At 40.8% G+C, this 16,106-nt stretch overlaps 1 protein-coding gene and 2 long non-coding RNA genes across 3 annotated transcripts in view; 2 read left to right on the forward strand and 1 right to left on the reverse strand.

The window, feature by feature from the left end:
- Window positions 1-1,504: 1,504 nt before the first annotated feature.
- Window positions 1,505-2,908, forward strand: LOC130186160 (uncharacterized). The gene is made up of 2 exons (XR_008830256.1): window positions 1,505-1,734; window positions 2,290-2,908. It is a non-coding gene; the product is annotated as an uncharacterized LOC130186160 (long non-coding RNA).
- On the reverse strand, window positions 2,517-15,069 carry alpk2 (alpha-kinase 2). Its single transcript, XM_056402942.1, has 11 exons — window positions 14,989-15,069; window positions 10,682-12,713; window positions 7,769-9,329; window positions 7,474-7,621; window positions 6,306-6,433; window positions 6,175-6,219; window positions 5,725-6,023; window positions 5,076-5,164; window positions 4,762-4,979; window positions 4,618-4,666; window positions 2,517-4,515 (listed from the first exon to the last, which is right to left on the reverse strand). The coding sequence occupies exons 2-11, from the start codon at window positions 12,536-12,538 to the stop codon at window positions 4,308-4,310; spliced, it is 4,602 nt and encodes a 1,533-aa protein (XP_056258917.1). The 5' UTR covers window positions 12,539-12,713; window positions 14,989-15,069; the 3' UTR covers window positions 2,517-4,307.
- Window positions 10,876-16,106, forward strand: part of LOC130186161 (uncharacterized) — a 7,094-nt gene continuing 1,863 nt past the window's right edge. Inside the window, exons 1-3 of the long non-coding RNA XR_008830257.1 lie at window positions 10,876-11,003; window positions 13,806-14,042; window positions 15,705-16,106. The exon at window positions 15,705-16,106 is cut by the window's right edge and continues 1,863 nt beyond it. This is a non-coding gene — a long non-coding RNA (uncharacterized LOC130186161). The remainder of the gene's footprint in view (window positions 11,004-13,805; window positions 14,043-15,704) is intronic.

Raw genomic sequence — 16,106 nt, forward strand, 5'->3', positions numbered from 1 at the left:
TTAATTTCCTGTAAAAGACGAGACCATTCTGATAAAAGCTAAGGCCTCGCAGTCTGCCTTTTTACTGTCTGTCATGTCTCTGACAGGCCTCTGTTTCTATGTTACGTCAGCACACTGACCTTAATGAAACTCTGATGGGACGCTTAAGCAATAAGCTGAACATTGAAAACATTACATCTTCTAATAATTCACATTTTCAACTCTTCATCTGCTTGGACTCATCTGGACAGAGAGAAGACGTATGATTTTAAAGCTTATGCATTCATAAATTCATCCACACAAAATTTGAAAAAAGGAAACTCACCAGTATTTAAAAATAGCTTTGGCTTATGTTAAACACAAAATTCTTTCCTAACATACAAAGTGTAAGAGAAGGAGGACAACTTTCACTGCTTACTACAAAGTGTACAGATCACAGAGTCAGTGTGTTTGCAGCATGTGTTTGGAAGCAATTCTCCTTATTTTTAATTTAACACTATAAATTGCAAATGTGTGGCAGTGAAAAAAGGTAACAGAAATTTTTGTTTGCTGTCACAATGGTGAAGTTTAGTGTGTCTGCTTTATCCTTTCTAGCACAGTAGTACTGTACTGTAGTTTACATTTTTGTAGATTGAACATGCAGAGCATTGCTATATCTGAGGTTTGGTGTCATGAATAAAAACATGTAGAGAAAGAACAAGAACAGTAAATTACAGTAATACATTGTATTCACAGTCATAATCACGACGTTGTCTTATAGGATCAGACTAAACTCAGGAAAACATTCAGTTTATCATGGAGTCATACTGTTTACGTGCAGTAGGTTTTAATATAAAAGACTGTGTTTAATCATCTAGAGTTTCAGGGGGTGGAAACTGAGCAGTGTCACATTATCAGGCCACTAGTTAAAGGGATGCTATTTCATAATCTGCCCTTTAGGTAACAGGTTTCATTATGAAACTGATCTTTGGGGACATGGCATATCACCACTATTAACTATTTTCTATCTATTAACCATTAACTTAAGAAACTATGTGGGCATTCACGGTGTGAGTCATTCTAAATGTGGTGAAGTACTGTAGTGATTTGAGTTTGTCAATTTCTTAAATACAGTGAGGATTGTTAACATATGGAATAAACATTTGTCAAATATGCAAGTGTGCTGACTTGACTCTGACTTGTTTTCATTTTATGTGTGTAGTTTTACTCCATCGTGCGCCTGCTGGTTGTGCACCTTCCTGACTTTTTGGCCCTTCAGCTCCACCAAACTCCACATCTTTTTTTCTTTTACATACATTTTCACTGTGTCTGCTGTGTGAGTTTCCATCGCCTTCAGCTCACAGTGACTTTCAGTGAAACCTTACTATTAAGGCCCCTGTTGCCTCACCAGTTTTTCGGTCTCCCCCTCCTCCACCCCTCACCCTCTACCTCTGGTCAGGGTCGATCAATACTTCCCCTGTAGCTTATCACTAATGTGGAACTGGCTGTTTGTCCAAACTCTGCTCTGTCTACATAAAGACTTGGACGGGACAGCGCCAAACCCAAAAGCACCACGGATCACCTCGTGAACCTGCAGCTGCGGACGCACTACTGGACTTTTAACTGTTTGGCACAGATGGACTCGGACACAAAGACATGACATGTTGGTGCAAGAGGGAAGGAACAGAGAAAAGAGAGAGTGGCTGGGAGAAGCAGGAGCAGGAGACTGACATTGGGTATGAATGAATGAATATGGATCCACTCTGGAAACCCAGGGTGAGTTGTTGTCCTGCAACAGGTCAGAATCCTTCAACAATGTTTGTAACTCACACTTTTATTTGCAAAGTTGATCATTTATGTGCTTTGACAAATTTAACAGCTAGAAAATAAATGTAGTGTCATAAATGTTATGTAATATAGTTAAAGGCACAAACAATGACGATTATATGGAATGTAGTTCGACACACAGTCTAGACAACCAGTATTTTATCAGCCACATTTAAAAAAATAAGGCGAGATTGTTTTTTTTTACAATGGAAAAAAAGGGGATCAAACAGGTGTTCTCCAACTATGTTGCTTTCTCACACATGTGAACACAGCTGCAGTCATCCCCACAATCAGCAGTGAAAGTCAGGACTGGACTTTGGACACTTTGGATAAGCCTTGAATGTTGGCTTGGCAAAAAAAAGCTACATGGCTAATCGTAAATCATAGCTTTGTTTAATTTTAGTCTAACGGGAGTGATCAACATTAACGCCATGTGAACCTTGACATTTTTCCTCGCTCCATTGCGCCACGTCAACAAACTACTTTTTTTCCTTATTTCATCAGGTCGTCCGGGGCACCAGTCTCTATTAACAACATCTCCATCTGCATATCCACTGCAAACGTTGTCCTCCAGAGCTGTGGAGTGTGACAATGGTGTTTGTGTCCTGTGTGTCAAACGCCATTATCACACTAAATAGCTACAGTGTGAAAAGGACTTCAATGTATCCCTCCATTTCATTTTTTCATTTTTAATTTCAGTCATTTCTTTGTCTTGTGGCTTCTGTGTAATCTTTTTTTTTTTTTTTCAGATTTAAAATAGTTTACTTATAGATAATGCAAATGTGTCCAAGTGTCAATAGCTGCTATAGCATGGGACACATTGCACCATGCAGGAGGGGCACAGATGGAAATAGACATAATGAGATGACACACAGTACATGATCTCGAGCCTCTTAGTGTGACCTACTTTCTTTTGCATTTGAGGCGCTAACTTGCCGCTGCAGACCTTCTCCTGTAAGTATGGATGGGAATAGAGGGCTTATTTGTTTCCATGCCCCCACCATTTCTTTCACCGTCATCGTTCAACATGTAAACAGGTCTAATTCAATGCTACATTATGTGACTGTAGAGTTTTCATCCATGCAAATCAAGTAAATAATAAACAAGTGTTTGTTTTTTGTGACCTTTTGCATATAAGCCACTCGGAAGAATTACACAACACATGAAATTCTCATTTTAAAAATTGCTCTAACACCAGACAAGCAGATATTTGCATGTTGACGTAGACACACTGTCAAAGTCATGTTGCATGACCCGCCCCCCCTTCCCTTCTTATTACATTACAGAAAATGTGAAGTGACAAAGAAGCCAGAAAGCATTTTCAACCAGCAACATCTCTTTAATAACCAAGTTTGTTTGCACACTGGTCAAAGCCCCAACCTGAGAGCCATGTCAGCAATTTGGGTCAGGGATTAAAAGGCAACAGTGAGAGTAGGACACAGAGGCTTATTATATAAAGACAGTCGGGGACTTCAGTTGAATAGCTGGCATGCTACTGAGATCATATGAGCTGTGTATGAAAGTAGATTTGGCAGTGTGTTGTTAGGTTAGTGTGGTGTGATTATTGGTTTTAGCTTTACATGTCTTTAACGTAGTTTGACCCAGACCAGTGCAGCACAGATCCTCGAAATGATGCCAGAAGTTTCAATTCAATCTTACAAACAGAATTGTCTCAGATAAATCAGTTTCAGTGAATACATTCACAGTTACACTTTACATGAGCTTTTTGTGTAAAAAATGCCTTTTTGTTGTTTTCCAGAATATAAACATGAGCTAATCATGAAACAGTAGCAATAATAAATGAGCAAAGATTATAATAATGAATTTCACTAAATAAGCCTTCATCAAATACCTCGCAAACCAAACACACAAAATATACCCACTCATACCGTGTAACCCAGCATCCATATAACAACTCTCCTTTATTGTGTGTATTTTATCGTACAACCTACTTCAAAGACATTTCCTCTGAGAAATAAACAAGTTCATTAATTTAATGAACTAATAGTTTGAAAACATCACTGAAGTAGAAAAACAAGGAAAAAAAAACTCAGCATTGATCTGTAAAGAAAAATCACACGTAATCAATAAAGCAATCTAAGACATCACAGTTCATCACTGTAGATAAACTACACTATTTATCTTTTCCAAGTATTCAAGTCTTACATTTGTCACAGTTTTCCAAAAACTTGTGAGGTTTCTTCCCCTAGATCATAAATACAGTGCACAAACTCTCATAAATCTTGGGTGAAATCTTAATTAAAATAAAAATATATCTCTCAAATGTTCAACATGAGATGAAGCGAGCTCTCTTATGGAACAACAGCTACTGGTTGTGTAACAATCGCTCCCTTCAGAGTCAGATACATCTGTCTCCAACCTCTGGCCTGCAGCAGCCCAACGTCTTGTGGTTGGCTCAGACTCTGCATGACGAAGCCCACGTCAGAGAAGCAACTCAAACCAGCTTAAACTCACAATTTCAATTAATAATCACACCTTTAGTCCATGAATTTCCCCTTTTGTTATGACTTGCTCTTCAGCGTTGGCCCAAAAGTTTTCTTCTTGGGTGCAGCAGAAGGTTGGGGTTTGGGTTTGGGAACAGATGTAGACTTTTTGGGCTTAGGCTGCAGGGATTTGAGGCCCAGGATCTCACAGAACATGTTGCACTGGTGCAGGGCTTTGAACTGGTCGATGAAGGAGGTGGCACAGTTTCCTTTGAAGCCCTTATATCTGAAAAGTAAAATTAACTCATATATCAGTTTGAATGCTTCAACAACTTGCATCCATCACTGCTCTTGTTCTCAATAAAGTAAAATAGAATAAAATACTCACCCTTTCTTACAGGTGGCTATTCCCACATCGGTCAGCCTCATACCCACTCCTGAAAACACAAAAATCTGATTAATATTTAAGCACTATAATAAAGCAGATAAAACCATTTTTCATGCATTGTAAGATATGTAATGCTTTTCCGACCTTGCATGTCCGTCACCAGCAGGTTGCCCTCAGTGTTATGGTAGACCCAGTGCTGGAAAGCACAACATTTCTGTCCCGCCTCCGAGTCGCGTCTCAGCAGGTTGATCTCTTTCCCGTCCTTGACTGAATACTTGACAAAGTCACCGATCAGCTCCTCCTCCAGTGTAGCGTAGGGGATGTCATTGGATGGACGGTGAACCAAGTAGATGGGAATGATCCTGGGTGAGAGCAACGAAACAAAGTAGTGTCAGCTGAAAGAGCATGGATGAGTATGTTGTGCATTAAGTGTACAGTTCATCAAACATGTCACTCACTCTGGGACGTCTCCGAAGGCTTCGACAGACTGAGCTGCAGCAGTGTACGCCTTGATGTACTCTCTTGCTGTATTCTGGACCTGACACTCCTAAAGAGCAAAAAGTAAATTACATTACACGTATTTTATGTCTCAGAATATCAATAGACATAATGATGGTGAATCTATAGAAAACCAGCACAGCTTTTGTAGGCTTCTTCCATGGAGGCCGTCATGTTGCACCTCCATATTTCTACAGTAGCCCAGAATGGACAAACCAAACACCAGCTCTAGAGAGGGGGCCTCAGCGTATTTATGTTACCTTAAGGCCAGATTCTCCCTCACACTTGGAATTACAGTGTCAGGTTGTGCGCTAAATTAAAGTTTTTGACACTTGTGCACAAGCATTTTATCTGGTATATCTAGACAAACATTACATTTTGTCACATCATTTCATGCACATGTTTATCAGAAAAATCAGTCTCGAGCTTTGCAAATGAATGTGGTAATGATATTGTAAGTTTATTTTTTATTTATTTATTGGTTTGTTTGTGGCAGAGAAAAAAATCTGCTGTTCCATGTAAAGTGACACTATGACAAAATAAATTAAATCATACCTCGAGCTGTGGAGGAGTGTTGTGACTAACATCAGAGTGCTGTGACGTCCTTACCTCCACAGCCAAGGTAAAGTTCTTCTGAACGAGCTCCTCGTTGTTCTTGGTCCCGTAGCTGATAGCGTTGTGAACTTTGAGCACACAGGAGTGTCCTGGCAGTAAAAGAGGCATCTGACCCGTTTGCAGCTTGGTCCGGAAAGCCCGCCGATGCATCCCCTCCCCAAAGTGGACCTTATCAGTGATGATGCTGACAGGATGGTTGTCTCCAAAGTATTGGTCAGATAGGAAGTTCTCTTTGAACATCAACCTGGAACAGTTGACATTCTCTTCTTCATTTCCCACCTCTACAGGAGCAGCTGGAAAAAAGCCAGACAAAATGTCAGCTGTTATCTGTCAAAACCCAAAACAAAATAAAACCAAACACTTATAAATCTCCACTGAATGTTGAGATTGTTTTATATCACAACTGTGTAAAGTAATAAACTTTGTTCTGAGATTGCAACTCACATGAGGTGATCTTTGGAGATGGAGGAATGACAATCTCACTGAGCACTGTGAAGAAATGCAGGTTTTGTTTGGGTAAACTACCTTAACTGAAGTTGAACACACATTTTAAATTACTTTTTTTTTTTTTTTACCTTCATATGTTAGCAGGTAATCCAGGGTGACTGATCCATGTAAGCTGGTGAGCCGACACTGGTACTTGCCCAAGTCTTTGTGAGAAGCGTTGGAAATGTTGACAGACACTCTGCTTTCATCCCCTGCACTTCAGAAAGAGGTATAGAGTCACAAAATGCACAGCATAAATTCATACACCTCTATACAACCACCTTCTGCCATTAGATCTGAACATGATTTGAAATTCTGATTTACCATGACATTTAATTATATAGCATACATTATGGCAATCCAGGATCCTTTGTATGCCAAATATGTAAATTGTGTCAGCTGATATTTCACTGTTGGTTGCATCTTCTGCCTACTTTCCTCTACTTTCTATCACATATAATGTTAAATCTTGCTAACATGCGTAAGGTCAGTGATTCCCAAACAGCAGCAATTGTATCTCAGGATGTACTTCTGCAGTTGCTAGTGGGTGTGTGGAAAAACGGCTGGAGTAGGTTAGCTTGCAATTTATTTTGAAAGAAATATATCCGTACATGGAGTTAGCCTCAAGACCTGAATGTTGGTGTGTGAAAACTAATTATCAGCCAGCAGAAAGTTGAAATAGTTTGTTAAAAGTAATGAAAACAGTTGACATAATTAGCCAAACCTAATGGATGAACAGTTGAAATTGTTAGCTTAAAGTTGTGAATAGATAGGGTTAAAATAGTTAGCCAAAAGTAATGGATAAACAGTTGAAATAGATAGCTAAAAGTAATGGATAAACAATTAGAATAGGTAAAAATAGCGAACATTAATGGCTAAATGGTTGTCCAGCTTCTTTCACTCCAAGTGGTAGTAGTAGACGAACTCGACCAAACCGCAATTCAGTTGTACATGCTTTAATACACACTTTACAAAATTAGTAGCATTAAAATCCATTCAGATGAACACAATTGTTAAAATTATAGGTGGGGATGAGGAAGGTATACTTAAGTTCATTTGTAAGGGCCTGTGGGGGTACATGACAGAACCACTGCTGTTATAGCTTCACTAAAGGATCGTACTGGTTACCAAAGATAATGTGGTTATGTGGTAACACAGTGGGAGGTTTAGGTGATTGGTTGGTGCTTCACTCTCAAAAGCTTGAGTTGGAAAAATGGTGAATTAAAGTATTGTGTAAGAATAAAGATAACTGAATACCTTCTCTTAATCTCAGCGAGGACAGCACCCTCTCTGCTCCAGGTGACAGTGTAGTTGGAGAAGACAGCCGCAAACTGACACCACAGGCACAGACTCTGGGGGTCCCCGCTCACTGACACTGCCTGGATGGGCTGCACCACCTTGGGGTCTGAAGACATCATATGCTTTTATTTTGAGGTGTAGAATGTGTGTTTACATATCATCAGGATGGAGCATGTTGAAAAGCTGCTCTTGTGTTGCCAGTGTGTCATATAAACATGCTTAGAAAAGAAATTGTTTAATGCAAATTCCCTACCTCCCTTAGATGGGATTGTCTGTTTGACCACTTCACTGTACGCCTTTTTACGAGTTGCTTCAGCATCAGTCTTGGGCTCCTCTGCCTTTGCCTTTATAGAAACATCTGGCTTTGGTAGTTTAGACTCCAAAGCACTAACAATCTTCCCAAACTTATCCTCTGACAGGCGTCTTCTTTTAATAACATCATCTTTCAGAGGACTGGTCAATTTTTTTGGCTGGTGGTCTTTATGCTCTGCATGATGCACAGATCGTTCTCCCCGGGAAGCTTTAGCTTCCAGTTGCTGGGACTTTTTCTCACATCCTGATGACTGATCACTGTCTTTTTGAGCTTTCTCAGCTTTGGCACCCAGCTTGGCCTCGAACATATCAATCCTTCCTCTTGCAGTCTTTGGTTTTGCTCCATTCTCTACTTCAGCCAGTGGCTCCACTACGCTCTTCGGTGCTGTTGCACTCTGACTGTGTTTCTTTTTCTTTTTGCCATGTGGTTTGCTTGGAGCCTTCTCGGGTGCCACACAGGTCTCAATCCCCAATTTAGCCTGATTGTCCTCAAGTCCAACTGGAGTGTTCTCACTGGTATGATTTTCTCCAGTAAGAGGATGGATTTCTTGCTGTTTGCATATCTGATGGCTTGAAACATGATGAGATAAATTCTCCTGCTTCTTGGAAGCCTGTGCACCATGATGATGAGCAGCTGATTTGTCCTTTTTGGAGCGTGTTTTGCCCTCTGAGTAGCTCTTGTGAGTTTTGTGAGGCATCTTTTCGGCTGTTTTCTGATTCAGCTCAGCCCTCTCAGATGGTACAGGTGTGGCGATAGGTTTTGCAGCCCTGGAGACAAATGGGTCATTTAAGTCCAAAGTGATGAATGCGACACGGTTCGTCTCAGAGATGATGAAATGATCTGCAGGTATAACAGCCAAGTTTGATAGTTCTCTGCTGAGTTCATGAATATCCTCGATTACTGTTTTTCTCTCTGTCAGGAAACACTCAGAAGTTTTGCCAGTGAGCAAGTCCAGTTGTCCCTCTGGTGAAGATTTCTCAGCACAGCCTATTGCATTTTCTTTTTTATGAATCGCCTCCTCATCACCTTTCAGGGATGGTTTGTCAGTAATCCTATCTGAAGTAGGCTGCAGAACGCAGGGTTGTACGTGATCACAACATAGGTCTCTGTTGTCATTGAGAGACCTTTTGGCACAAATTTGATCTCCTTCCAAACTGCCGCTTGTCCAACAGATGAGGGGATTGAGGGGAGCTAAGGGCATAATAAACTTAGGACTCCCCCACTGTGGCTCCACCTGACGTGCTCCGTCAAGTTCTAGTAAAGTGTCAGGCAACACGTGTGTGTTAACATTAACATGTAGGCCAGGTTTTGTGTTCACACATGGCACGTGTGAGTGTGTCAGAGTGTGTGTGGTGAGGAAATGAGGATCTGCTGAAGATTTGGTTCCTTCACTATCAACCTCGGCTGGCTCACCGCTCCTTTTAGCTTCCTGCTCAGCCACCAAGCCTGGCTGGGCGATACTGTGCTCATCTGTCACTTCACACAGTTCATCTCCAGAGGGCTGGTAATGAAAATGGGCAGATAATAATAAAAATGTTAGTTCATTTTAAGAAATTGTATATTTCTGAGACATTTTATTGACAAGCATGTCATACGCTTGAATAAAAGACTGTCAGACTAAACTGAGACTGTATAGTCACAGTATATATATGCAATTGTACTGTATTTATAGCACCTACATAAATATCACTGAATGGGTATTTATTTTAAAGGAAGATTCAACAGACGGTTATATTACCATGCAATTTTAGATCTTTTCAATTTTTCTGTTCAACACATACCTTTCTATAGAGCCACAAAGCAGAAGTTTATGAAACAGCATGCTTCTATATCCAGTCCCACAGTCCATATGTCTGCATGCAAATAAACCGTACAGTGCCACTGTCATGGACAGGAGCTCTGGCTATGCCTTGTACACCTAAGCCAATCAAAAGCTGTCTGCCAGGTCTGCGGACCTGTCTGCGCCTTGACCCTCGGTTTTTTAAAGGAGATGCGGTGGGAATGGGTGTGTTAAAGGGTGTGTACAAAAAGAGAGAGAGCTATAGAGCAATGGAGGGTCGTGTTTCAGTCCTCAGCTGTGCTCTCCTCTCACCCCTCCACCCTGACACGCCATGGATGCGTGCTATTATCATTGAACTCTCAGCTATTATTAGATGCCATTTCTGTCCATCTGAAGTTTTCCTCTCAGGCACTCTCGTTTCCTTTAGCTCACACAGCTGCCAGTCTTTGAGATGGGAGCCAATGGACTTATCCAATAATACAGAATGAAGCCAGGGTGAAAGTCTTTAGATGCAAACTGAATGGCTCTGCACCAAAGCAAGGTGACAATACTCAGGTGTCTCATGTGTGGTGACATACGTAGACTTCACTCACAGAAGTACTCCACGTACGTTCCTCCTGACTTGCTGTCAATACTGTAGGTATGACAACACTGACAAGGGCAGGAGAGGAGCGGGAATGTCTCTTAAAGTTCTTGAATTGTTTCCAAAGCTCATGACTGATTTATCTATTTGTCCAGCACGACTGATGTGAAGGTGATCGCTGTTATTCTCCCTAACTGAAGGGTGAATCTTTCCACTGCTCCCTCTTTCTTTCTCTCTCTCTGCCACACACTTGGGAGAAAGTGATGTGTGTTTGAGCATTTGTGGGCAGGCATATGTGTGTGTGTCATGTCAAAAAACATGTGGCCCCCAAGTTTAGATGTGAAATATCCACTCATATTTCATGCTTTTCACATCAAGCAGAGCACAAACTTTCACCTGTCAAACACTTATACTCACATTTAGATATACACTTATTTATAAAATACAAAAGATAATAACCAGTATAAATCTATATAATAAGCCCTCTTACCTCTCCAATTGTCAGCTCTGCAGGTGCATTTGGTCCCTCCAAATCTGTATCCTCTTTTATATTCAGTATGATTGGATCGTCATCGCTGATGAAAATGTCTGTCTCTAAGGACTCAACATATCCACCAAACTGAGAGAGATCCAAATCAGCAGAGGAAGTAGATCCAGGGTTCAGAGTGACTGCAGTCACATCTACACCATACCCTCCAGGAGCGGCCACCGTAGCACTGGAGGAACCCACGGATGAGTGTGGGAGAATGGGGCATATAAAGGACTCAGCCTGGCTGCTCTGGATTTCCTCTGGCTCCTTCTCTCCTTGTGTGGTAGGTGTTGAATCACACAAAGCTTCAGTGCTCTGGTCTTGGAGCTCAGGTCGTGGAGATTCGAGGCACAAAGAGAGACAGCTCTGCCCACAGAGGACTGAGCTCTCTGGGATGTTCTGTGCCACTAGAGGCTGATCCTGGACACCCATGGGTGGCTGCGGTTGCGCCGGCACTGCTGACTCCTGACTCTGTCCTTCTTTAGATGTCTCTGCGTCTGTGTCAGTGTTTACCTCTGCTAGTGCCTGTGTCAAAGCATCTATCTCAGCCCCTATCTCTGTGAAGGCAGCTGTGATGTCCTTTGGTGGAGCGTTGATGATCGCGGTCCAGTCTGAGAGTGCACTGGCCCAGCTATCCACTGATGACCACCTCTCAACCGGTTGCCCCCAGCCTATGGTGTCCTCACTGGCCCAGCCAATCCCCTCGCTACCTATATGGTTGTAACCTGACACTGGTGTCTCTCCTGGGAGAAAAGATAAATCACTGGTGGCTCCTTGCATCATAGAATGACTTGTGTTGCCCAAAACACCACTATCTTCTATATCCTCACCTGCTAGGTACTGGTATGCGTCAAGCCACAGCTCAACTGGGCTGTCACTTCGTCGTGCCTGTGGTGTTAGACCAGTGACCTCTGCTTTATCTAGTCCCGCATCATTCACTGACATCAAGCTCGCCCCACAGGCATCCACAGCAGGTGGTCTCAGCCCTGTATGTTGGCCCGTGTCTGACTCATAGTCCACCATACCTCGCTTCTCAGTAGAGCTGTGATGACATTTTGTCGGCACGTCTGCTGAATCACACATCATGATATGCCTATCACTGTCATGGTGTGTCTTTTTTTCCTCTGTTTGTGATAATGGCTGGCATTCAGGACATTTAATCTCATGGAGATCCGCATTACGGCTCAGGATGAAGTCCTGTGTCTCACTCTCAAAGATATAAAGGTCTGACACAGGTGCTGTGGCTGTATCACCCTCTGAACTATCTGAGTCAGGTGATAACGGCCTTAGTAGATAAGAGCCCTCAGAAATAGATGACATGGCCCCAAAAGGTTTGGGTCCAGTATTGTCTTGAATGAGAGAAAAGGGGAGGGATGACTCTTGCTTAATGTAAAACTCTGAGAAAGTTTCAGATGGGGGTGAAATAAGTTCATGAGAGAGGTGAGGTAAAAGAGGTAATATAGGTTCAGATAAGCCAAAATAAGGGTGAACCCTGCAGTTATTTTCCTTTGGTGTAGGCTCTGAGCAAAGTGACAAACACTCTGACATATTATAGCTGGATGATGGACGCTTTAAACAGTCTGAGTCAGTGCGTTTCTCCTGAGAGAGGCATTTGGAAACGTTTGATGAAGCCTCAGTGGATTTGTCAGTGGGGTCCAAGAGATCTGCTGCAGTCTCTGTTGTTGTCTCATATGCAGACAGCATGTTTTCTGTAGGACTGTGTAGAAGAGAAAGAGAGTCTAAACCCCCCGTCTGACTGTCTGTGAGAGATGCTGGTGACCGTGTTTGGTCATCCGTGCAAAGTAGTGACAGATCCATCAGGGCTTCTAGTTGTGCTGCTCGAGGAGACTGTCAGCAGCAGGACTCAAACTGTCAAACAGCAGCTTTGGGCCGAAGTTTGGGACAAACTTCTGTGCACAGTGACAGATTGGTTGTGCCTGGCTCTTCTGGTGTCATCTCTTCCCCAGGGTGCAATTGTATCCTTGCGTTTTTACTCCCTGCAAAGTGAAGTATGACATAACCAGAAAATAAAAACATTTCACAATAAAATTGCAAAACTAGTAAAGTCAGACAGTCAAATGGCGTCTTATCTGAGGCTCATGTGTATATTTACCTAATCTGAAGTATTTGAAATAAGGCTCACTATCTCCCTCTAGCTGTCACTTTGTGTGACATGGTTATCTGAGTTGCAGGAGATGCCCCTGTTAAACAGCATGTTGCAATGTATTTTCGAAGCTTTTAAAGGCCACTTAACATACCATATCAATAGGAAACCTTCCTGTTGTTGTTACTTTGTAGCTGATAAAAACGTCTGGTGTGTGTGGTTGTGCTTTTAATAGGCTCCAGACTACAGTCTGAGGTTTCTATTGCCTTGCACAGCTGCTGTTATATACACTAGTATGTGGGATTGTGAATTAGACAATGTGTAATATCATGTAGAAGTGTTATTGATCTTATACACAATCCTTTCCAGTCACAAAAATATACAAGCTCTTAGAGCTGTAGGTAGTTACATACTGAGAGAAATGTTAAACATATCAGGTGTTACTCATGAGTTCAAGGGAGTCCACTGCAGTACATGATATGATAATAAACATATAAATCAAACAGTGTTTTCTAACTGTCCATTTTTAGCATTTTTTTGGGTACAAAACTATGGATGTTGTTTTTTTCCGTTTTTGTTGAGCCTTTCGTTGTAAATAAAAATACGACGTTATAAAGATTATGCAAACAAACCTATAATTCAACTGGAACAAACAAAACTTTATTTTGTATTTTAGGCTCCTCTGAGTCACCTATAAGCAATTAACACTGATACAAACTTGAAAACCTTCATAGTTAGGTAAAACGCACAGAAGTTTTACCTAGTTCTCAAGGAATTATATAATTGGGGCAGTTACCATCTCAAACTATTTGATGATACACCTGATGAGTACTACCAGAGATGTTTAATCTTTCACTTGTGTTTTATATTATTTTTCTTTTAGATTTTAGCTGCATTTATTTAGGGTGGCCATCATAGCGTAGCTGCGTCTTCAAAGCACCTATCTTAAATGACATTACCTGTGTTTGTTGCCCACTACAGACAACCTGACATACTGTGCGTGCAGAGGCCTGAAATGAAGTGTTGAAGGGGGACGCTTCAAAACATGCTCCCTGATATACAAGATTGGAGGAGAGGAGCTAGTGGCACAGACACTGGAAAAATACCAGTACCTCTTCACCCATGACCTGCATTTGTCACATTCCTGCTGCACTGAAGGACACCTAGCTGAGCTGTCCAGCCTGAAATGTTTACTATGGAGCACAGATCCTAACAACAGTGAGTCTATTGACAAACACATCAAATATTGATAAAGTTGACAACATTTTTAGGCTGAAAATAATTCTTCCAAGTATTATACAATCAAATTATCTTCTTGTATATCTATCAATAACATCCTGAATTAAATTATCTTAACACTGCCCAAGATAAATTTATGTTTTCCTTAAATGAATCCAATCTGTTTTAAAGGGCACAGAGTCCATATTTAGATTTGACTATTGCATGCAGATTGTCCATATGTGTTGTAGCCTACTTTTAGACACAAGTGGAAGTTTTAAATTGAATTGAAACCAATCTTGTTGATTAGTGCATTAGAAATGTGGATAGACAGATTCATCTGTACTGACATTATAAAAGAATAAAGCTGTCAGCACCTTTGTGACTGAGAGCAAGAAAGTGTAATTCGATTTCATCTCGACTGTCTGTGCCAAAATAGATCCATCCTCGGTCACACAACCCCCCAAGAGCCTGGTGCATCTTTAAAGCTTCTGTATGTGAATGACTTGCTTGAAAAACATGATTTAAAGGACCCTCTATGTATATCTGAACACCATTTTGAAAGTAATACCACAAGCTACCTCAAATGTAAAACTTTCTTGACAATGACAAATTACAAATAAGCATGGAGGTGAAAACTACATAAACAAATATTAATCAAAATGCAAAATTTGTCTGACTTTAAGGAATTAATTCTGATGCTTGAGTATATAATGCATATAATGCATACAGTGTCATGCAGTACAGCGGTGTGTGTATGTGTGTGTGTGTATGTGTGTGTGTGTGTGTGTCTGTGTGTGTCAGCCTGTCAGCACGTTCCCAGAGAAAACCACAAACAAAAGTTACCTCACAGTGGAATCATACATAATAAAACTATTATTATTACTGGACACATTAAAACAGTTGTGTAGCTTGTGAAGGGGATTTCCAGCCATGCAAGTAGTACGTACCCTTTTCATAGCCGTGTAGTTGAGGATATGGACCTATGATGTAGGACCTCAGTATGAGCTCAGGCAGAGCTGGCGGTCTCGGGGTGTGAGTCTATATTTAACTGTTGTCCCCCGCAAGTACAAAGTCAGTTACCTGATATTGCGGGCATGTGCCGATCTTGAACATTTAACACTCGATATCTATATTTACAGGCTGTTTCAGTGATGGCCTACTTTACAGACTGACTTTCTTGGTTGTTATAGAAACTTTATAGATGGAAGTGGCTTGTTTGATTTTTGGGAACAATTATCAGAAACTTTCGCCAAGAACACATTGGGAAAATAGCTAAAATTTCAACAGTAATTTTTCCACAATTAAACAAAGAGTGTGAGAGAAGGAACGGCCCATACTGTATTTAACAGTGTTTGTTCTTTTTTGGCACAGATTTATTTCCAAATGAATAATCTATTCCAATTGTCTTGATAGTATTCAGACCACTTCTGAATATTAATCATTAAATAAATCATTTTAAGTTTTAAACATTTGGCTCACAGAACTAACTTTCGAAAGTGAACCATTTGATCAAATATAACATGTAATATAATGTGTGTATGTATAATGTACTTCAATATTGCTGTTTGGAGTTGAAAAATAAGATTAGAGTTGGAAAAAAAATTAATTTTAAAAACATTCTTTTAAATCAATACAATGTATGAATACGTGTGTTTACAGGTCACCCGTGACACTGTGGGTCACATTTCTGGCAACATTTATACCCCTCTAACTACCCTGGCGGAGCAACAATGGACTGTTGTCAAAGGCCAAAACAACCTAATGAGGCCAGACCTTTCCTTGCTTTTATGGAAATGATTAGTAGACAATTAGCTCAGTCTGGTGTGACAGTGATTAAATGTGACTTTGCCTCTCATTTAGCCAAATTAATCATTTAATAAGTAGTGAACACAAGCTAATCCCTGATGGCAGACCAGTTTCCAATAATTTGAACAGTGATTATAATTTAGTCGGAAAGATAATGATAATCACGATGGCCTGGATTTCTGTTATTTTAAAGCAGAAAACAATGATCCTTTTATTTGCCAAGCTTCAAGTGTCCATAGATACGTTATTTATTAG

The sequence above is a fragment of the Seriola aureovittata genome, chromosome 18 (genome assembly GCF_021018895.1).
Source record: "Seriola aureovittata isolate HTS-2021-v1 ecotype China chromosome 18, ASM2101889v1, whole genome shotgun sequence".
Classification (NCBI taxonomy): Eukaryota; Metazoa; Chordata; class Actinopteri; order Carangiformes; family Carangidae; genus Seriola; species Seriola aureovittata.